The sequence below is a fragment of the Dromaius novaehollandiae genome, chromosome 1 (genome assembly GCF_036370855.1).
Source record: "Dromaius novaehollandiae isolate bDroNov1 chromosome 1, bDroNov1.hap1, whole genome shotgun sequence".
NCBI lineage: Eukaryota > Metazoa > Chordata > Aves > Casuariiformes > Dromaiidae > Dromaius > Dromaius novaehollandiae.
This window is the reverse complement of record NC_088098.1, coordinates 125,070,740-125,093,719: the sequence shown is the minus strand read 5'-3', so window position 1 is coordinate 125,093,719 and position 22,980 is coordinate 125,070,740. Positions and strand designations below refer to the sequence as shown.

At 42.3% G+C, this 22,980-nt stretch overlaps 1 protein-coding gene across 1 annotated transcript; it reads left to right on the top strand.

The window, feature by feature from the left end:
• Positions 1-2,849: 2,849 nt before the first annotated feature.
• DDX3X (DEAD-box helicase 3 X-linked) lies at positions 2,850-22,412 on the top strand. The gene is made up of 17 exons (XM_026115259.2): positions 2,850-3,035; positions 5,562-5,619; positions 6,688-6,738; positions 12,624-12,747; positions 13,830-13,973; positions 14,060-14,159; positions 14,524-14,659; positions 15,132-15,217; positions 15,821-15,919; positions 15,997-16,157; positions 16,350-16,494; positions 16,610-16,754; positions 16,983-17,164; positions 17,254-17,371; positions 18,372-18,528; positions 19,476-19,603; positions 19,887-22,412. Exons 1-17 carry the CDS (start codon positions 2,991-2,993, stop codon positions 19,967-19,969), a joined length of 1,962 nt encoding a protein of 653 aa, XP_025971044.1. The 5' UTR covers positions 2,850-2,990; the 3' UTR covers positions 19,970-22,412.
• Positions 22,413-22,980: the final 568 nt, after the last annotated feature.

Sequence of the window (22,980 nt, the reverse complement as noted above, 5' to 3'; positions counted from 1 at the left end):
TTCCTAATGCAGGGTAACTATCTTCTCAGTACTCTGAAAGTTGTATGTCTAGCTGTTCTCTAAGGCTAATAGTGTAGCCTTTGAGAACTCATAACAGATGAGGCTATGCAGGTGAATGAATATCAAATTTGAGAATCTTGGTAGGATTTGAGTAAGAATTGAGTGTCCAAGCAGCCAGCAGTGTCAGGTTTTAAGCATTTTTGGTTGAGGCCATCAGCAAAAACTTGCTAAGTTAAACAGACACTGAGCAGGAGTTGTGAGGACTCCAATGTTAGCTCAGTGCTTGACTCAGGTACTCATTAGCTGCTCAACTTCCTCTGGCAAACTGGCTCTATGTCAGGTGCAGGAGAATAAAAAGTGAAACTGAGAACACACAGTTCTGTCTAATGCAAATGGTAACCTACTGACAAATTAAGTGAAAACTTACTTCCCTAAGCAATAGAATGACTTGTGTGCTTGCAGCATAAGACTTCAACTTTGTAATTTGCTCTGCTTGGGTGAACTGTGTTGAAGCAAACCTCCAGTATGAAACACACAGTCCCTTCTACTAACCTATCACTCCATCAAGCTTTGTGGTGTTTCACAGAAACATGTGGGCCCACCTACTTTCCTAACTGCAGGACCAGGGATTATGTTATCATTATTCTTTTAAAACTTGTACAGTGAAGAAAGCTTAGTTAATGTCATTTTCTAGTTTGTATGAATTATATCAAACAATGCTACTGTTTACTAAAGCTTTGCAAACATTGTAGGGATATAAACATTGCAGGAAGTGTTTAAATCAAAACAGAATTTCCTTAAAGTTATAAGAAGAAAAGGATGAAAAACATTTTTATTTAAAATTTGTTTTTAAAAATACAGAATTTGGGCCTGGATCTCATAGCAGCTTTCTCTAAAATATAGAGGTTTTTTTTACTTTTAACTGATCTGAAGCAGCCTTGGTGATATGAACACACCTGCAACTTTTTAACTGATATAAATAGATGCATCTGGGGGAAGAAATGCAGGTATAAACCTTTAACTGGAGGTGTAAGCTGGTTAAGGGAGCACTATGGAAGACCTAAGCAGAAGAATGGTAAGTATTTTGTTTAAAGACAGAATGTGTCCTGCATAAAGTGCTTGGTTTGTCTGTGAGGAGTATGCACAACTCATTTAAGGATTTGTTCATGTGTGTTTAAATTTTGTGGTGTTTAATTTTTGGTGTGGAAGGACTTTTTCTCTAGAGTCCTTAAGGGAAGCTGTGTTGAAGAACTTGAGTCAAGAAAAACTAAGACAGGTTTTGGTGTGTGAGCACTCTGGGAAAGCTTTGTCTTGCTTTTAAGTCCCACAGTGAATCTAGCTGCATTTCTGAGGTAGAAATCTTCCTTATGCCATCTTGTTGAAAGGGAGGCATAAACCCACAGGGGATGGTAGTGGATGAATAACAGCTATATATGGATCAAAGACAAGTAAACAAAGCCTGTTTCTTTTTCCCCTATTACTTAATAACTGCTAAAGTGCTCTGAGTCCCTGTGTTTGTTGGTACTCTTTACTGACCCAAATTCAAGGAAACAGCTCTAGTATCTTCTGTGTCATCAGGTCTCTTGCTTGTCATAGTAGAGGGGTATGGAAGGGTTTCCCTCTGCTTAACAGTGAAAAGTAGCTTGATGCCTGTTGTTTGACTGGCATTCTACATGCTAAGTCCTAATAAGTCCAAGGTGCCTTTTGTGGATATAATGGAATAGCTTGATAAAGCAGCCAGTACTGGGAAAACACAGGTGACCTTTTGCAGCTCAATAGATCTGATGGCTAAAGGCAGCTTTGGGAAAAAAGGTGATTAATATTTGTAATGACTAATGCTGACTAACAACCCTAGCATGTTAGAGTGGCTAGATAGTGCTGCCTAGCTACATGTTAATACATGCTCAGAGGATCTAAGGTGGGACACTCAGTAAAGAGGGGCTGTCTTGAGAAGTGAGGTGAAGCGATCTCTTGTGAGATGTGCAGAAACTGGGGAAGTGTTGCGCAGTGGGGCAGATAATGGGAGGAAGCCTATCTGATAGCTCCTGCTCTGCCCCACGCGGGCTGTCAAGGCATCGTATAAGGACTGGCGCCGGAGGACGGCTAAGGGTAGTCGGGGGGGAGGCGGCATAAGTGGGAAGCCAGTGCCTCCGTGGGTGAAACGACCCCCTGCCCCCTCTTCCCTCCCCCCCCTGCTGGCCATTGCCCTAGCTCCCGCGCTAGGTCACACTCGAGCCGGGCAGGTCACACAGCGAAGCACTACTAACACCCTCCCCCTGGCGCCGCCAGCCCGCCGCGCCTCCATTAGGACCTAAGCGACTGTGTCGGAGGAAGCACACAAAATGGCGGCGGGTGCCGGTAGGGCCGCCCACGTGACCTAGAATCCTACTCCTTCTAGAGACATCGCGGCCGCGCGCGCGATAGAGCGGCTGTGCGCTCTCGCAAGCACGCCGAACAAAAGGAGGGGGATGGGAAAGAAGGGAGGGCACCGTGATCTCGCGAGACTTCGTGGCAAGGCTGGGGGAGAAGAACAGGCCGGCGGGAGGAAATCTCGCGGTATCGTCAAGAGAGCCCGAGAGACCCAGCCGGTGCTACACGGGTTCGGCGGCTGAAGTCTCGCGATACCTCCGGCGCCCCCTTCATCGAAGACAGAGCTGAGGGGTCCGCTCAGATCTCGCGATAGCCTGGGCTGCCCCTCTCCCCCCTTCTCCCCTGGCGCAGCGCGGTCGTTTTTTCTCGCGATAGCGCTCCCGCAGGAGAAAGGGGGAGGGGAGCGATCCGGCAAGGGGCGGAGGTTGCGCGCTGAAGTCAGCGCGCGCCGCCGGGCAGGCGGGAGGGGCGGGGACTATATAAAGGCCGGGGCCGAGGCGGGGGGGTTTCAGTTAGAAAAGCGATTCGAGGCGGACGAGCGGCAGCAGCGGCGAGTTCCCCAGCCCGGCGAATCTGAATTTCTTGAGGCGGAGCGGGACACCCCGAGACGATCTCTCGTTATGAGTCATGTGGCGGTGGAAAATGCCCTCAGTCTAGACCAGCAGGTGAGGGATGGGCGCCGGAATGTGCACTTGGGGGGGGGGGGGCGCGCTCCATTAACCGGAGTGTTTGGTGGGGGGGGAGGAGAGGCGCGGAGGAGGGGGGATAGGGATGGGGAGAGAAACAGGCGAGATTTTTCTCGCGTAGTATTTACCCCCCGTCGCAATCCGTGACCGCTCGCGTCGTGGTCTTTTTTTCTCACCCTCCCCTCTTCCCCCCCCGCGCGTTGTGTGTCCGGCAACAGCACCTTTCGCTTCCCCCCCCCCCCCCCCAGCGTGGCCGGTTTGTGGCGCATTCAGTTGTTGCGCAGTTTCCGTCGTGCGGCGGCTCCACGCCGCGTTGGGGTTTTTTTGTGTGTTTTCCTCCCCCGGTGGGGAGCGCGGGGGTGGGGGACGGGGGGGAAGGGAGAGAGGAGGGGGGGCGGTGTCGGCGGGCGAGCCCGGATCTGCGCGTGCCCCTGCGGCCTCCTCGTCACGCTCCAGGCCCGGCTTTTGTGTGGCGGCGAGCGATGATGGTAGCGCTGGCGGCCGGGACCCCTTGCGGTGGCGGCGGGGAACGGCCGGGCGCGGGGGAGGAGAGAGAGAGCGCCAGGATAATGGCGGTCATTGTGCTTGTGACGAGTGGGGGGCGGCGCGGCACGCTTTGTGTTGGCGCCCCCCCCCTTCCCCGGGGAGGGGGCGCTCGCGGCCGCCTTTGTTCCAGCTGCGTCAGCGGGGCCCGGCGCCCGCCTTCCCGCCCGCCTGCTCCCTCCCTCCGGTGCCCGTGAGCCCCGGGACCCGTGACGCAGTTGAGCTCAGGCGCCTCCGCCGCAGCCGGCGGGCACATCCCGGCACCGTGATGTTGTTTGCGGCTTTTTTTCCCCCTCCCCTTTTCCTTCCCCTCCCCCCCCCCCCAATTCCTTTTCCTCCCTTCCCCCGTTGTGCGGGGCGGAGTCAGGTGCAGGCCCGTGCCCAATGTGGAGGGGGTGGATGGTTATCTAATCCCGGGAGAAGGCGAGAGGGGAAGGGGAGGGGACCGGCCCCTGTGTCGTAGCGTTACCCAGGGCGGGCAGCTGGCACGGCGGGGCAGCGCTAGCCCCGATCGCCGCTGCTCCGGAGTCTCCGGCGAAGTAGGTCAGGGAGCCGGTCCCCCTTCCCCTCCCCCTCGCCCCGAGGCAGCACGTGACGAGGGCCGGCTGCCGGATTAGCTGGGCGGCTGCGGCTGCTCCCTGCTGCGCCGAAAATCCCAACCCGCAGTGCCGGCTGCACCGCCGCACTGAGATGGCGGCCGCGCCGGCCTTCGTCGCTGCGGCATCGCCGAGATCAGCTTTTGGCTTGGGATGCCCCCGCAGTGGAGGCTGCCGGGGACCAGCGGGAGAAGACCTAGGCTTCATTCCCGCCGACTGTCTGCCCATAGACAGATGAGAGCCACTTTTCCCCTCTAAATAATTTAAGTTTTTTTTAATTACTGTTCAGAAAATGGTCGTGCTTTTTTAATCTCAAGTGGATGTTGAGATCAAGTACAGAAATCGGGTTTTAAGTAATAGCTGTAGAGAAAGTCATAAGTGGGCCCCCCCTCCATCAGGCTTTTCAGAAATCTGAATCCTAGTGTCCTAGAGGGCATCACATGTAATTGGACATCTTAAAGGACAATGTATTGGAATCCTTGCTTTGGACTGATTGAGGTCCTGCTGCAAGACTCTTCTGTGCAGTTGCTCTTAGCTAAAATTCAAAAGTATTTAAACATGTTTTGGTCTTACCTGCATGGTAAGATGGAAAATTTGGAATAACTACTATAAGTTGCCCCTTAAACGTTATATATAGCAGGCTGCCTTGTAGTGAAATGAGTTTGTATTTTGCTTAGCATTTAATTCTAATGTTTCAGTTGAGACCTGAAGTGAAATACCTATTCATAGGCTTTACTGTGAGACCAAAGGCTACATATATGTGTAAAAGAAAGGCAAATCAAAAGTTGAATTTGCTGAGCTAATTGTAGGAAGTAGTCACCTGACCTTTTGAAAACAGTATCTGCTTTGCATGTTAAGGTTTTGTCTCAATAGTATTAGTGCAGCCTTTAAAGAAATGGACAGCTATCCACACTCCTGCAATTTGAGTGTCCGGCTTAGTTTATGTTGTCATCAACTTAGCTGCTGTAGTGTCTCTGCTGGTTTTATGTGTTAAAAGCTGTGCTTTTGACCTCGATCAGAATGTCTTTCCATCTGTTGAAAGACATTTCAGAGTGATACTTATCCTGCCTATAAGCAGAAAGCTTGTATTGCTTGATTTGATGGCTGTGAGATAGTCTTCTGAAGTGGCTGCCTATGTAATGCATGCTTAATGGTGGCCATGAAAACAGTTGGAGACAAGATTCATGGTTAATCTTTGGTACCAAAGATTATAGTTGCAGGTTTTTGTCATTGAGGAGATCATAGAAACCGATTTCTTTGTAGCAGTCACTTGCCAGAACACTGCCCTTTCATGATCAATTTTTTAATCTTGACATAAACTCATGTAACATGTCTGACATTTACTTGGCTGTTTTATTTCTTCCAGTTTTCTGGTCTAGACTTGAATTCCTCAGACTCTCAGAGTGAAGGAAGCTCTTCAAGCAGTAAGTAAATGCAAGTTTTCAAGTACATTGTTTTAAAGAGATGGCTCTTGTAGCTGTGAAAACTTCTGAAGCCAAGATCCACAGAGAGTGATGAGGAAATGCAAAGAGGTTGATAATTGTCTGATTTAATTAGGAATACTATATTCAGCAGTGGTATGGTATCAGTACACTTCTTTCAAAGACTTTAGTGGTATTTTGCCTTCAGTATTGAACTAACCTGAGAGACTGCAGTGTTTCGGTTTTGTTGCTAGCTTTTCTGCTGCCTGCATTAAGTCTGAGTTCAGTTCACTTTAGTCAAAAAGCTGAGATTAGCGATAGTAGTAGTAATGTGATGACCTGTCTTTTCAAAATATTCTGCTGGAGCCAGAATGTGTGAAACCAAAAGTTCTAGTAGTTCACTGCATTAAGTGATTCACTGGCATGCAAGCATTCTCTGACATAGAAGACAAAAGTATGCTAAGAAGAGAAGGGAACTTCTAGGGATTAAGGTGCTGCTTCTGCCTCTGGTACAGTACGATTTACATTTTTTAGCAGACATGCTTCTGGAGTGTAGATGAAGAATATTATTCAGAGGCAATTACTTGACTGCTGGTGAGAGATTAGCTGAACTGATTGTGAGAAGGAAAAGTACTTACTGATGCTTATGGTATTACTATTGTTAGTTGAATGACATAATGAAAAATCTTCAAATGCTCAAATATGGGACTGGTTTAAGCCTTAATCAGTTCTAGGGAGACAGGCTTCCATCACATACTGTAATGTCAATAAAAGGAATGTTTGACTTGGCAAAGGAAATGCATTCTTACTTATGTTGCTGCCCTTTTTTAAATACAAAGACCTTGCAAGACCTTTGTGTTCCCTACTTTGAACTTCTTGAAGAGCTTTTGAACTGAGAAGTGTATTAAGTGCTCTATTAAACAAGGCATCCCTTTAATATTTAAAGACAGTGTGAAAGGCCTTACAACTGAGGCAAGACATCTTCTAAGCAAAAGCTGTTTTTAAAAACTAGTATCTCAATACACCCTAATCCTACAGTCTTGTAACACTCACTTTTTTCACTTCCTTTAGAAGGCCGATACATTCCTCCTCACTTACGGAACAGGGAAGCTTCAAAACAGGGTATGTATCAGAAATATGGTGGCAATTCCTGTGGTTCTTTGTACGCCTTTGAATCTGTCTTAACAGACTGCTTGTTTAAGAGCTTTGACACAACTATTATGTGACTTTACATGCTGCTTGACTGTTCTGTGTGAAACCTTGTAACTTAATCTTGCTGGCAGACTGCTAGTTTTGATTCCTTCATGAGGTTAAATCTTAAGCTTGATTTTGCTGTCTGATTGGCAGAAATGTCTTCTGTATCTCACCAGGCAATTAACTGTGATTGAACCGAGATGGAGTCTACATCTGAATTTCCCTAGCTTGTAATCTTGTGTATCTACTTGAATGACTCCTGGGAGTACCAATTCTTCTGTTAGTGACTGAGATGTAAAACTTGCAGTAGCTACTTTGATCTTACAGCTGATGAGCTTCTAAGCAAAAAGTGCAGGTTCAGTTTTTAAACAGAGGTTTAGGTGCACTTGTGCTTAACTGTAGATGCATGAAGAATAGAACAGAACGTAGATGTTGCCCTATCCTAGTTTTCCTAGCTTCAGTGGAAAAATACGAGCATACTTATTTGCAGAAGGTAGTGTGGAATGCTGACACATGAAATGTGAAATGCATGACCAGTGTTGGTCATATGTTTGCAGAGGGTTTGTGCTGGGAGATGGCTTTTTTACTTGATTTTTCTAGAACAAAACAGGATGAAGAAACATGTTGTGGAATGGTTCAGTGAAGTAAAAGATAACTTTTAGTTGTAAGATGGCAGTTGCACATGCTGCGGTATTTGTTACACATAGTGATAATGCCCTGTGCAGATACAGGAAAAACGCTTTGTCCAACAACTATTAAACTCCTGGAATGGAAGAACTAGAACTTTCCCCTGTGATAGAATTTAAAGTAGTAATTGATGTTTCATAGTATTGTAATCAGTGAACTTAAATTCCATCTGTTTCTAAAGCAACATTGTGGACTTGATTGCTATTTTGTTCTGGTAAGACTATGCATGGCAACAAGACTTTCTCTGAAAGAGTGGCAGGTTCCTGCTCCCAAGAGGAGTGGGTGGGAGCAGAGTATTGAAATACATGCTGATACAGCTTTTCACACAGTGCTCCTGGATGTTGAGTTTAGGACTAGATTAAAAACAGTGCTCTGCTCCTGTCTTGTGCCATATGAAGAGACAAAATGGTCTTTTTGCCTTGTCTTCCTGTGTTTCTAAAGTAGTCTTTTTGCCTAATGGAAGCCTGCCCTACACCACCAAAGGATGCTGAACAGCCTATTATGAGGATTGACTGTAGTGAAGAAAGTACAGTGACTGCTCTGCAACTCAGTGCTGTTGAAATTCGTAGTCACCTCCACCTCAAATGTGAGCAGTCTTCCAAGAAGTCTGCAAGCTGAACCTGAGCAGAACATGCTGGTTTTTTGAATGTGAGGAAACCAGAGTCTCAGTTGGCTTGTGGCCGTTTACTGTTTGTATTTTTTCCTTATATGGTAATTTGTACCAAATTCCAGGTTAATATTTGAGAATATCAGCTAAGGAGTTTGCAGAGTATTTTTTTAATCTTCTTTCAGCTTTAGAGCATGATTGGTAGGTATAGGGATGTCACTATTTCACTTTTCTATAGAAGGCTTGTTTTGAAGTATCACAATGCATGTGATCATGTGTTTTCTGAAGACCCAGACCTTTGGGTGATGTAAAGCAGGAAAAAGTACCTGTTATTCCAGATTCTGCCTGTGAGATGCCTCAGAAGTGTCCATAATATTAAAAGCTGTCTTTTAAAATTTTTTTTCTGAGCTGGAGACTATCTTGCTTCACTTGAGTGAGATATCTGAGCTGTCTGCTTAGTGAGTTCAGGTATACAGAAATCTTAATCTAGGTTTTGCACATGCCTTGTTTGAATAACTGAGCATGCTGTCAACTGCCCTTGGTAACTTAATACTTCTGAATTTCCTTTATACCTGATTAAGTGCTGTATTGCTGTACTCTTCATGGCTCTCTGCAACAGGAAGAGCATATTAGCTATATGGAAACTGCTGTTGCAGTTCAGGACTCCCACCAAGAAAAGCTGTCACTGGATGTCATCAGTGAGTGCAGTGATGCAAAGCTATGCTATTCTTCAGTGTGATTTGAAGTCCTACAGTTTTTAGTGTCATAAACTAAGCAATCATATGTAGATTTACTTTTTAGTTTTAAAGATAGCTACTATGCTGGTTGTATTGATGCTATTCTTGGAGACTGTGGTGGATGTGTACAGGCTGTACTTTAAAGTGTAACAGGCAAACCAAACATTAATGGTATGAATATGTAACAATTCTTGATGTAGCCTTACAAGTGCAGTAGCCTGTTTGAGGTTTTTTTAATGATGGGGGTGGGGGGGAAATCAGTCAAACTACATAGTAGAACTGTTGCTCTTCAGTAATCCAATCCAGTGGTCTTGCTTACAAACCATGACCTGATGGGTTTCCCAAGTAAGTGTTAAGGAAATATTGCAGCTCTTAATACAGCTCTTCAAAAGGTAGAGGAGTTGTAAGGAAGAAAAGGAGTGTATGTGTCCCTCTGCCCACTGTCTTCCTAGACTTGCTTTAGAAAAGCTAGGCCATAGTGTCTAGCTTGGGGCTCTCTATTTTCTCTGTAGCTGATTATGATGTAGTAATTCATAGATGCTCTGTTAAAGTTGTGCAATGGACTTGTGGCTAAGTAAGAAGTGGTTTAAGGAAGAGGACTTGGACATTTAAAAACAGCTGTTCTTTGTTTTCTGTTGTGCATGATGAGCTGATCATGCTTGTAGTTTAACTTGTTATTGGCAGGGGAAGTATGTTAAAGGGTCTAGAGTTTTTTTCTGTTTAAAAACCCCACAGTGCTCCCCTCGTACATTAGGTAGCTTCAGTTTACTCCTTTCCATACACATACAGACCTGCCCCCTATTTTAATATTAATCTGTTAGGAACAAGTCAGTGCAGATTTACAAGAAATGTGAGAATACATAGAAATACATGGATGACTTAATGGTAGTTTTGCTTTGGAACTATTGAAGCTGCAATATATGGAGCTCAGTATGCTGGGCTGTCTGGTCAGAAGCCTCTTGCATTATGAACTTCAGACTCAATAAAGCTTGATGATATCAGATGACGTGCTTTTTAAACTTCCTGAAAGCTGCTCTTGACTGCTTCAGGTGAAACCTGTTGTATAGTAGTAGATCAAGGAATAAATGCTGGAAGTATTGCTGCATTTTAAAACTGATGATTGCTGCTGTGCATGGTGGCTTTTCAAGTAAGCTGACAAAGAGAGGTGATAGGGATTACAATACCTGAATGAAAACACAGGCTATCCTCTGGAAGCATGTTACAACAACTTAGATTGAGAAGTAGCTTGACAGTTCTATCCTTACAAGTGTAAGAACTGTAAAATTGCATTGAAAGTATGTTAAATTCTTGAATTCAAACTTCAAGCCCTTTAGTGAGAAGTGTGTGGTAGATTGAATCTAGCCTGTATGTTTTTTATTTTTTTAAAAAAGTCTTAATGTTTTAAGGAATTTTCCAGTTCTTACAAGGTCCTTGGGCTGGCTTCTGTAAAGTAAGCAAAACTATCTGCGGTCTGATATGGAATGTTTTAGGTACTACATTTCTCTTTTGGTGTGTGTTTTTTGTGTGTTTTTTTTTTTTTTTAATATGTACCCTTCAAGAATTTAAAACCTTTTGTCTAACAGCTGCTGCACTACCTTAAAGAAAAACATGGCAAGGTACCAGCTTAAATTGGTGCAGCTTTAGGAATTTAACAAGCTGGGTGAGAAAGCTTACTTTGTATGGCATTGGAAGTCAAAAATCTTCTTTCCATTCAGAACTGTCCAGACTTGATTGAAAACCTTGATGTAGTACAGAGCCAGCCTGGTTCTCCGGATCCTGGCGCGCTAATCAGCAACTACATCTGTATGTTTCTGAGAATTGCCTTATTGGTATGACTGCTGTCATTTCTGTGCAGGATGACACATCTCCAATGTTCAGTGTGGCCATGAAGGGAGAGTTACTCATGTGAAAAATCTGGATTTTAGTGACTTCTAAATAAGCATAACTTTTTCATTCTTAAGTATTAATGAGGAAATAGTATGGTACTCCTGTTCTTTCCTCAGAAGTCTCTCTGTTTAAAGTTAGCTTATCCTTAAGTACTTGAGTGAATCTCTTTTTCCCCACAAGAATTTTTGCAGCAGGCTTCCATGATGATAAACTTCATGTGCGAGTTGTTGTCTGTCCCACTTAACTGTCACTCCCTTGGTCTGACTAATTGGACTGCCTCTAAAGGTGCCTTGTATCTGACATCTGCGCCACTCTTGTGGAGTGGAATTGCTTCTTCCCCCTGCCCCCCACCCACCTTCACAGAACACCTAGTAAGTTAGAGTAATTGCTGTAGCAAGTCAGTGAACTCCAGTTAGGCATACGGTCTAGAAGAACGCCTTTCTCTGGAACAATTGTATTGTCTGCTTGCGTTCTGCCACATCGGTGCAGTCCAGCAGCTGGATTAGTGCTGTGTGGCTTGCAAAAAAACATGCTTGCTGGTATGAGTGACATCTCACTTAACTCTGCCAAAGAATTCCTCAGCTGAGACTGGTTGGGAGGTAATGGATATAAGAATGGCTGTGACAGTGATGACAAGCTGAATGGCTGTGGTAGTGATCACAGTGGGTTTGCAACTAGAGGAACATCTGGATTTGCCAAAGGTGGGTGTAGGGGAGGACATGTAAACAAAACAAAGCTGTCATTTTTTCAACAAAAATACAAAAGTGATTACTCTTTTGAAAAAGTTAATGCAGGTTTGTTTTTAAAATTGTGAAGGCTGAACTCAGAATCAAACCTTTTTTTTTTTTTTTTTTAAATAAAATTGGGTTCTGACACCAAAGCAGTGTTTAATGCTCTGCTTTTTCTTGCCTCACCCCTCCAGTAGGTGAACCAAAATAAGGCTTTTCCCATCTACTCAGTCTGGTCTTAGCTGAGGTACTTTGCAGTAGATCCTTTCTCTTGGTATTAATGTTATAGTTGCTGGCATCTGCTGTAGACAGATTTAACATTAAGTGCTCTGCAAAGAGTTCATGTGGTAATTTATGGTAAAGAATTTAAAAGTTCCTTATTTCCACATGGTGCTGTTTAAAATTTCTCCTTCATTCTGTCTGTATAGATCAGATTGTTCTGTGTACCTGCAGTATGACAGGGCACCAACTTCTGTGTAGGATTTTTAATGCAGAGGCTTTATATCAGTTGCTATGCTCACCAGAGGTCTAGTTAACCTAATGTCTTTAATGTCAAGGCTCTGTGAAGGTAGAGAGCTGATGTAGAACTAAAGGAAGAATTCTAAACTTGGTAGGGCTTCCAATGTCTTAATATTTGTTCTCTTGGTGTATCTGAGGTTCTAGTCCTCAGGTACTTTGGTTATTAAATTGAGGACTGAATTCTGATGGTAATGTGTTCAGCTTGAGTGTGCTTGTTCAGCTTGCCCTATGTTAATAGGGCATTAAAGCTTGCGGAGGCTTACGCTGTTCAGAATGTCCCGGCCACATTGCATGTCAGCTTTATTCTGAAGTGCCCCTGAACCCACTGCCTCTAGAACCTGTCTCTCCAAAGTAAGCAGTTTAAATGTTGGCTTAATGGAAGTGTTGTGTGCTAAACATGATGTGCTTGTATGTTAGTGTCCCTGAAAGAGGTTTTTAGCTGTCTTCTAGCTTCATGGTAAATTCTGATTGGCAAGGAAGAAAGTTTAATCCCTAATAGAATAACCCTTACACTTGTACATTTTTTTCCTTTGTTTTGAGGACTACCTGCCTCTTCCTGTTGCATACACCTTACTGGGAAGAATCTCTTGCTTTTTCTTATAAATGTCTGGACCACACAACGTATGACTGAAATACTTTCTTTGCTAGGTTTTGATAGTGGTGGCTGGAGCTCTAGCAGAGACAAGGATGCATACAGCAGCTTTGGTGCACGATCTGACCGTGGAGCGAAATCAAGTTTCTTTGACCGTGGAAACGGGTCAAGAGGAGGAAGGCAAGTACTTTCTTTGGACATACTAATTCTGCCTTAGCACCTGTTCTGGTAGCATACTTGCTATCTCCTCAGTCAAAAACTTCTAGATGTGAATAACAGCATAAAGTAGGAGGACCCTGGGAGGGAAAGGTGGAATGAGAACCTTGCTTTAAAGCTACAGGCATTCCAGGATGGGGAAAGTTTCTTGTGTTGAAAGATTTGCCCTATAGCCCAGGCCCAACTACTTGCTGAAGTTGTAATGACTTGCTATTTCATGAAAAAGTTGCTAGATGGGCGGCTGCTATCAAAATCATTAACAGCTGTTGGAAGCACTTAACATAAAATACATTAAAACGGATTTTTTTTTTGAGCTTTTTTTTTTCCCCTTGTTGAAAAGTGTAGTTAATAAAACTGGGTGAGACTCTTGCAGGTTCTCTGCCTTACTTGATCAGTCTTACACACATCATGCGTATGCACAAGTGTGGTGAGAATGACCTTTATCGACTAGTAAAGCTGATGCTAGTCCTGTATCCAGCCTTTTCTCAAACATGGTTTACCAGGCCAAAAACTAAACAGTTGAGGTAAGGATTTTTTTTCCACCTTCTTTCCAAGTCAGTAATACAGGTGGGCTTCCTGTTTATAAAACTTGTAGTGATACATAATTGAGGTTATATAATTTAGTGTGTTTGGGGGGGGTACAGGAACAAGTTGCAACACTTAAAGATTGTGCGTCTCGAGACAGTTGCATGTAATGTGGAACTCTGGAAAAGGTGTAGGAGGGAGGGGGAGACTACCAGTGTCTTCATAAGAGATTTCATTGAAACTCTCTACAAAAATAGAAAAGAAACTTGAATTGCAGCTCTGCTGGCAGAGCACAGATTCTTTTAACTTAAGGTACACTTAATCAAATCAAAACTTGGTATTTTGTTTGGATTTAGGCTTACATTGTTAAGAAGTTGCATCAAGCTGCCAAATCATGACAGAAAAGAAACTGTCCATAATATAATTTGACCTAATCTAAGGGTTGGGACTGGACTGTAATTTTGCATGTCAAACAATCCTTTTGCCCAGGCATGGCGGTCTGATCTCCTTGCTCTATTTAGGTATGAAGAGCGTGGAAGAGGTGGTGACTATGATAGGAGTGGCTTTGGTAGATTTGATCGTGGTGGTGGAAGTAGCCGCTGGTCTGACAAATCAGATGAAGATGACTGGTCAAAGCCTCTTCCCCCAAGTGAACGTCTGGAGCAGTAAGTAATAGACTTGCGTAAACTAACGTGTAAATTAACGTAGTTGATTTGACTAGCAAGTAAAATACTATCTTTTCTGCTTTTAGAGAGCTCTTTTCAGGAAGCAATACTGGCATTAACTTTGAGAAGTATGATGACATTCCTGTTGAAGCAACAGGCAGTAACTGTCCTCCACATATTGAAAGTGTAAGTCTTTTATAAAAAAAGATTGGTGTGTCTGGTCTTGACAATGTTAAATGTAGCTTCCAGGTGAAACTTGATGTCATGCTTTCTAAGCTGGGGAGGGAAGGAAGCATGAGAGTGTTTCAGCTAAGCTGTTTTGCAGGGGAAAGTTGCATGAATTAAGACATGGGAGAAGTTGTATAAGCTTATTCAGTAACACTTAAACACAGACTTCTACATAACTAGAAGTGCTTAGATGTTGGTCTGTTGCAGTAATTGTTGAAGCATGGACAAAGGATTTCTTGAACTGAACGACCTGTTTTCTGATTGGGGAGGGTTCTGATTGAAGGGAAAGAATCCTCATTTTAAATTCTCAAATATCTTGCAGTTCAGTGATGTTGACATGGGTGAAATTATTATGGGAAACATTGAGCTCACACGATACACCCGTCCTACTCCAGTCCAGAAACATGCAATACCTATTATTAAAGAAAAGAGAGACTTGATGGCCTGTGCTCAGACAGGTAAGTTAGTGACTCTGCTTACTACTTAATAAGCAGTAAACTAAACAGCTACTTAACCTCTCTCAGTGGAAGTAGAGTTTTGTGTTCCTCAAGCTGCAGTTAAGAGGTTCCTAAGGAAGTACAGCCTCATCTTCAGAGTATACTGAAATACCTTTAGTGTTGGAAACCATTAGCTTAATCTTGCTGCTGCTTTAGATGTGGCTTGAGTGTGGATTTACCATGCTTGCCTTCCCTTCGGAGGGGAGAATTTTATGGCTTAAAACACATTCACTTCAGAAATGTTGTGCTGAGGTGTTTCCTTTTTTCATCTTTGGGCTAAAAAGAGAGTGCTCTAATGCCATAGGTAGTGTCCTTATATCTAGTACAGATATTGCTGGGAATATATCAGTGACATAGGTTTAAGTGCCATAGTTGACAGTACAATAGCTCTGATGAAGGTTACTATTAATAACACTGAATTGTTTCCCAATAGGTTCTGGGAAAACTGCTGCATTTCTTCTACCAATATTGAGCCAGATCTATGCAGATGGTCCTGGTGATGCCTTGAGAGCTATGAAGGCAAGCACTTCAGTGTCTGGTCCTGCAGAATCTTAACTTTTTTGCCCCATATGCTGCTTTTGGCTACTGAGCACAACAGCTGGATTTCAGTGCAATCATCATTTTGGGGGCAGTAGGCAAGCTTGTTTCAACTCTTAGAAGCCTCTAGCTTTCCCCTTAAAGTGCAATCTGTGGAACAGCCTGTCATTTTTTTTTTTTTGTATCCAAAGAGTTTATATGCATGACTGTCTAAAGCCTGTTTTCAACTGGTGCTTCGCTTGCTAGCAGCTTTGCTACCTAGCAATACTTGTATGCTATAGTGGCTTTAGGATCAGAATATCAGAAAGCCTGTTACGTCTCTGGCTAGGATAGATGACAGTGCTGGTTGTAGAGGACAAGCTTGTGCAGCTATATTACTGTTAACATATGAACCAAAACTTGAATCTGAGGCACTGTAATAAGGCAAAATTTTGAGTTGCAGTGCTCAAAAGCATGGATGAGAGGCAGCTTGTTTTTCCTGCCTGTGAAGTCAAGCTCAGTGGCCTGTCTCCAGCACTGCCCATCTTGACAGTAGCTATCTTCTACTTGCATTTTGAGTACTCATTCCAAGTGTTTTTTCTGCAGGAGAATGGAAGGTATGGACGTCGTAAGCAATATCCAATCTCGCTGGTCTTGGCTCCAACTAGAGAACTGGCTGTGCAGATCTATGAGGAAGCTAGAAAGGTATATTATCTGTGTTCAGTATTACAAAATAGCCCAAGTATGTTTTTTTCAGAGAGCTAACTTATTTTGCTTTACAGTTCGCATACCGTTCCAGAGTTCGTCCCTGTGTTGTATATGGTGGTGCAGACATTGGTCAGCAGATACGTGACTTAGAACGTGGATGTCACTTGCTTGTAGCGACTCCAGGACGACTGGTTGATATGATGGAGAGGGGAAAGATTGGACTGGATTTCTGCAAGTAAGTGAACTGGTCTTGTCTGTATGCTGATGACTTGACAACTTCAAACTGTACCTTTTTAAAGTGAAATCTAGAGTTAGATAACACTTAAGATCTGGCTTTCAGTTTGTAAACATGTTGAGAGAACATTAGTCCATTGTCTGTGCTGGGTTAAGACTTTGAAGGATAACATGTTTTGTAATAATTACTTAGGTATCTAGTGCTAGATGAAGCTGACAGAATGCTTGATATGGGGTTTGAACCTCAAATTCGTCGAATTGTTGAACAAGATACTATGCCACCAAAAGGGGTTCGCCATACCATGATGTTCAGTGCTACTTTCCCCAAGGAAATCCAGGTATCTTTCTTACGTGGAGTGTTTTAATGTTACAGCAGTTGCTAGACTTGAATTTCATCTCTGGAAGGGGAAAAAAATTCTTTTTTTCTCCATTATTTTTTTTTTTTTTTTTTAGATGCTTGCTCGTGACTTCCTTGATGAATATATCTTTCTGGCTGTTGGCAGAGTGGGCTCTACATCTGAGAACATCACACAGAAAGTGGTGTGGGTGGAAGAGTCAGACAAACGGTCTTTTCTGCTTGATCTGCTAAATGCCACAGGTAAAGACTGTTTCAGAGAATTTCAAGGCAGATCTAATGACTGACTCAGGTAACCTATATTAGATGAAGGAAGGAACTTCTGTTTGTGTTTTCTTAATGTGTGGTGAATGTCTTGCATTCAGTTTTAAGTTGATAGAAACTCCTGGTAACAGAAGGTGGGGGTGGGTTTGTGGTGTACTTGGCTGTGCAGTGTCTCTGGTGCTAACCTGTGGTTTAACTTACTGTTAGGCAAAGATTCCTTGACTCTGGTGTTTGTGGAAACCAAAAAGGGTGCAGATGCTCTGGAGGACTTCCTCTACCATGAAGGGTATGCCTGCACAAGTATACATGGAGATCGTTCTCAAAGAGACAGAGAGGAGGCACTGCACCAGTTCCGTTCGGGCAAGAGCCCAATTCTTGTTGCCACAGCAGTAAGTGAAATGCATGAAAACTGGAGGTGATTGGCACATTTTGTCTGTGGAATTTCTGCTAAGACTTGATTAAATGTCTTCACCACTAGGTAGCAGCAAGAGGACTGGATATCTCAAATGTAAAGCATGTCATAAACTTTGACTTGCCAAGTGATATTGAAGAGTATGTACATCGTATTGGTCGTACAGGCCGTGTAGGGAACCTTGGTAAGTGAAGTCTAGAATTTCACAAACAATTTCATACGGGAGTTGTCAAGTGTAGTATTGGTTAAGTAGGAGTTTTTCAACAACAAAATGTCAGAAAAGCCTATGCATACCCCTTCTGTGACCAAAAAGTATTGCTTACAAAACTGTAGTATTGGATATAGCTTTTGTTACTAAGGAATTTGTAAACAACAACTTGAGAGAGGCTTTCAACTGGAAAGATGTGTAAAGTAAACTTAATAGTCAGTTACAGCTATTAAACTGTAAACAAACCCAGAAAATGGAGAGTCTGTTTTTAGTTTGTACCCTAGGAGAGCTTCCTGGAAATACCTACAGAATTGTGTTGAACTTCAAAAATCCCTACAAAAGGGCATATAAGTACCTGGATTACTCCATTGTGCTTGAGCACAGAAAAATTTGATTTGTTTAAAAGCTTACTGTAACCTTCTGGTGTCGGACCATTTCTAGTAGACCATGCAGTATGCCTGGTTTGGCATAAGAATGAACAGAGAATGGGAGTGGTGTGGGGGGAGAGAATGGTGTGGGTGCACAGCTTTGGGTTTCTTATCTTTGTTTAGCAATCAGGCTTAAAAAGGCTGGCTTATGCTCATATGCTTACATGAGGTACCAGCATATCTAAACTTGAGTCTGCTCACCCTGTGGTGATGCTGTTAAAGTGCAGTCAAAATACCAAAGCAATATCCAAAACTAATGCTCTTGGAGCACTTTCCAAATGAGTAGCATTCAGTAAGCAGTGTCTTGGTGACACTCAAGCATTTGTCAAATCAAATAACACTTTGTGTTTCCTTTCACTGCTGTCTGGTCAATGTGGAAAGTAACCAATGGTTTTATTATGGCTAGCACTCTGTCACTGCTAAGTTATGTTCTGACACTGTATATAAGCTTGGTATGTTATGTAAAGGGCAAGGGGTTGTGTGGGTGATATGATAGAATGCTGTTGCAGTATGCTTTATGTGGGACTAAAACTGACTATTTACTTTAGGCCTTGCCACCTCATTCTTCAATGAGAGGAATATAAACATCACCAAGGACTTGCTTGATCTTCTTGTTGAAGCTAAGCAAGAAGTACCATCTTGGCTGGAAAACATGGCTTATGAACAGCATCACAAAGGGGGTGGCAGCCGTGGGCGATCTAAGAGGTAATGATCTGAATTTGGACTAAAGGTATACACAGTCTGTTGTGATGCTGTTCTGTGACTTGTCTTCAGGTGTCAAAAATAGTTAAGCTCTCTCGAGGAATATTAGTGTGGAGTGAACTAGAATTAGATGTATCAGGAGGTGATAGCTAAATGTTAATTTAGTTTTGTTTTATTCAGTCGTAAAACAAATAAGATGCCTGGTTTGCTGCTTAAGAGGAGAAACAAATCTCATGTAAAAGTGTTTATGAAATACTCCTAGAAATTCTTAACTGTATGTGCCAAAGTTGTACCTTAAGAGATATATTGATGCTAAGGAGAAAAGCAGAGAGGTATGAGAGCTAGACTGCAGATGCTCTGGGATATAAGGGTAAGTAGGTAGCACTAGCTTAAAATGGAACTACAGTCTACTGGATTATAGTGGAACTTTTCTTATAAAGGAGACTACTTGTGGAACAGTTCTGCTACAAAAACCTGAAATGCTACTGGGAGCTGGTAATAGTGAGATACATAAATCTGTGTTTGGCTGTGAAAGCTTTGTCTTAATTTAGATAATGCAGTTTGACCATATGAATCCATCCAGTTTTTCTTAAAGTTGGTATATAAAATGGCTGCTCTCTTCTGTGATGCAGTAGGCAGTCATAAATGTATCCCTCCAAAAGATACTCCAGGTCTGGGAATTCCATGGAAAAGAGGCTGCAGTGAATCAGATCTCATTGAGAAAGTAATTCTTAGTGTAACATGAGAAATTCAAGTAAACCTTGCTTTGCTCTCTAGAATGTACTCATTGCCCTTTCTGGATGCTTATGGTTAAATGGACTGTAGTACAGTGCTTGTCCTGGTTCTTGGCTAGCTGTATCTGGTAGCCTGAAACTTTGTACTGCAGTCTCAATCTCTGCACTAAAGCATGAGCAACTGTACTTAAGTATTTGTGTTTTTCCCCTCTGTAGCAGTAGGTTCAGTGGAGGATTTGGTGCCAGAGACTATCGAACAAGTAGCGGTTCTGGCAGCAGTAGCTTTAGTAGCAGTCGATCAACCAGCAGCCGCAGTGGAGGAAGTAGCAGCAGAGGATTTGGAGGTAAGAAAAGTGGGCAGGCATAGCTGGCAGATACAAAACCAGATCTGGAATGTTTGCTATTTAACTTCTGGAGGTGTAATGCTTAACATGTAGCCATCTTTGAATAGTAGTACAACTGATGTTGTCTTTCCAGCATCTTGGTTTAATGTGTGTGTTTGACATTGTGGGGGGGGGGGGGGGAGAGCTTCATTTAATAAACATCTTGTCTATGCCCTGGGATTTTTCCCAGGTGTAAGTCTTCAGTCAGTTAACTAAGCGTCACTGATTCTCTTGCTGTTCATAGGTGGTGGCTATGGAGGCTTCTACAACAGCGATGGATATGGAGGAAACTACAACTCCCAGGGGGTTGACTGGTGGGGCAACTGAATCTGCTTGCAGCAGATACCTACCAAACAAGCTAATATGGAAACCACATGTAACTTAGCCAGACTATACCTTGTGTAGCTTCAAGAACTCGCAGTACATTACCAGCTGTGATTCTCCACTGAAATTTTTTTTAAGGGAGCTCAAGGTCACAAGATGGAAACAAAGGAATAAGTAGCCCTATTCTGAAGGTGGTTTTGAAGACTCTATTGCTGTAGTCAGGATTAACTCCCCTCCCACCCATCCCCACCCAGAAACTGCATTTATAATTTTGTGACTGAGGATCATTTGTTTGTTAATGTACTGTGCCTTTAACTTTAGACAACTTTTATTTTGATGTCCTGTTGGCTCAGTAATGCTCAAGATATCAATTGTTTTGACAAAATAAAAATTACTGAACTTGGGCTAAAATCAAACCTTGGCACACAGGTGTGATACAACTTAAACAGGAATCACTGATTCATCCATAATATTACAAAGAAAAACTTATGCGGTAGCCTGCATTAGGGCTTTTGATATTTGCAGATTTGAAAAATAAAACATCTTGAAGCATATCAATGCAATTAGTTTCTAATGTGGCAAAACTGTACTAAGTTAAAGTTCTGATTTGCTCACTCTATCCTGGATAGGTACTTAGAACCTGATAGCCTTTAATAAGCCATTCCAGTCATGATGAGATGATGTATGGATACATGCATACATTAAAAGCACTGTTTTTGAAGTTAATGCAAGTAAATACAGCAATTCCTTTTTCAATATTTAGGCAGATCATTAATGTGAGCTAGCCAAATGTGGGCGGAATATTACAGGGAACGTTTAAAGGTCTGATAACTTGAAATAGTTTTTAGGAGAATTCATCTATTTAGACTTTTTAAAAATGCCTGCCATATGAAATTGAAATGGTAGAATGGCTGACCATGACAGTGATTGGTCCTCCTTAAGGGCCTGACTGAATTTTTGGTCTAATAACGCATGCTAGTGTTGATGTTTTTTGGTCAAGAGGGTATGAACAGGAAGAATTATGCAGCAGGCTTTATTTTAATGCAGATTCACATTACTCTGTTCAAGCTGCGTGGAGATGTTAAACTGGCTTACTGTAGACTTTGTAAAATGGCTCCAGAAGAGTAACAAACAAATCTGAGATCACAGAGGTTGGAAATGTACATAAACTGCACAAGGTTTCAATTCTGCTATTAAAGTGCAGTTTTAGTCAGTTTTAGTTGCATAGGTTTCCATTGTATTTATAGTCTGTTTATGCTAAATCTGGCCAAAGATAAGTATTGTCCACCAGAAAAATGCCTCTGCCACTTGGAATTTCTGTGCTAACTTTGTGGCCAGAGCAGGTAACAACTGTAATCTGCAGTGGCATAGGAAATGGCAAAAATCTCCTAAAGTGCAATAGATTTTTTCAAGTGTATTGTGCCTTGTTCTAAAACTTTTATTAAGTAGGTGCACTTGACAGTATTGAGGTCATTTGTTATGGTGCTATTTCAAGTCTAGGTTTAGGCCCTTGTACATTTTGCCCATAACTTTTTACGAAATACTTCTTTTATTGCACATTCAGAGAATTTTATATGTCTTGTGTGCGTGTCCTTAACTTCCAATCTTATTTTGTCTCTTGGAGATTGAACGCAGCTTGTTTAAGGAGAAGGAAATAGATTCTAAAACTTATTTGGGACCATGGGAATGATAGCTGGGAAGAAAACTATTTGCACACGACAGATTTCTAGATACTTTTTGCTGCTAGTTTTGTGTAATATTTATTGAACATTTTTGACAAATATTTATTTTTGTAAGCCTAAAAGTGATTCTTTGAAAGTTTAAAGAAACTTGACCAAAAGACAGTACAAAAACACTGGCACTTGAATGTTGAATGTCACCGTATGCGTGAAATTATATATTTCGGGGTAGTGTGAGCTTTTAATGTTTAAGTCATATTAAACTCTTAAGTCAAATTAAGCAGACCCGGCATTGGCAGTGTAGCCATAACTTTCTGATAGTAAAACAAAAATTGGCAACTTAAAATTGAACATGCCAAGGTTTTGATACACTTGTCTTAAGATATTAATGAAACACTTCTAAACACTGATGTGAAGTGTCCAGATTCTCAGATGTTTGTTGCGTGAGTTTTGTTTAGTTGTGTGTTTTTTTGGTTTTTTCAGTGAATGTCTGGCACATTGCAATCCTCAAACATGTGGTTATCTTTGTTGTATTGGCATAATCAGTGACTTGTGCATTTTAGCAAGTTTTATCAGCCAGCAATATTTTTCAGTTCAGATATAAGGATTCACAACAATATGCAAGAATGGATTTAAACTTGCTGAATGTGAAAATTGAATTTCAAGTCACTGTAGGTTTAGAATTGCTTATTGTATTAGTTTAGATGCTAGCACTGCATGTGCTGTGCATATTCTTGATTTTATTAAAATAAAAAAGTTGAACTGCACAGTCTGTTCATTTGTTAAGCGTCACTCTTCTGGTTAAAATATTAGTATCCCAAGTCTTGTTCACATGCAACTCTAGAAGCAGGTGAATGCAGTGTGTGGTACACAATATCAGCAGACTTATATATGGCAGCTAAACTTAGGTTATGGCTGTAGCAGCCACAATGTTGGATACTTGTATTATGCAAGCTTTCTAGAGACAAATCCTAACCAGGTAGTTGCAGTACAGAGTAAAAGATACTCTGGCTCCCGCTCTATCCCTTAGCGGGTACCAAGCTTGGCTTCAACAGTGTAAGCTTAAGTGAAGTTTATTGAGCTCAAACTTGGTTCCTTGGCCACTCTACTGTTAAAGCTCTTAAGCCTTATCTTGCAGTTTCTGAACTTAGCTTAAATGTCTTGCAGGAGAGAGCTTTAACTCTAGCTTTCTTTTTGTGCTAGGTAGCCTCCCTGAAAATGAGCGTGTATGTACCAGCCTGGGGTGTGTGTGTTAATTTTTTCCCCCCTTCCCACCTGCTCCAAATTCTTTGAGATTAGCAGCTCTATACTTTGATTCTGATTTTAAATCTCTGT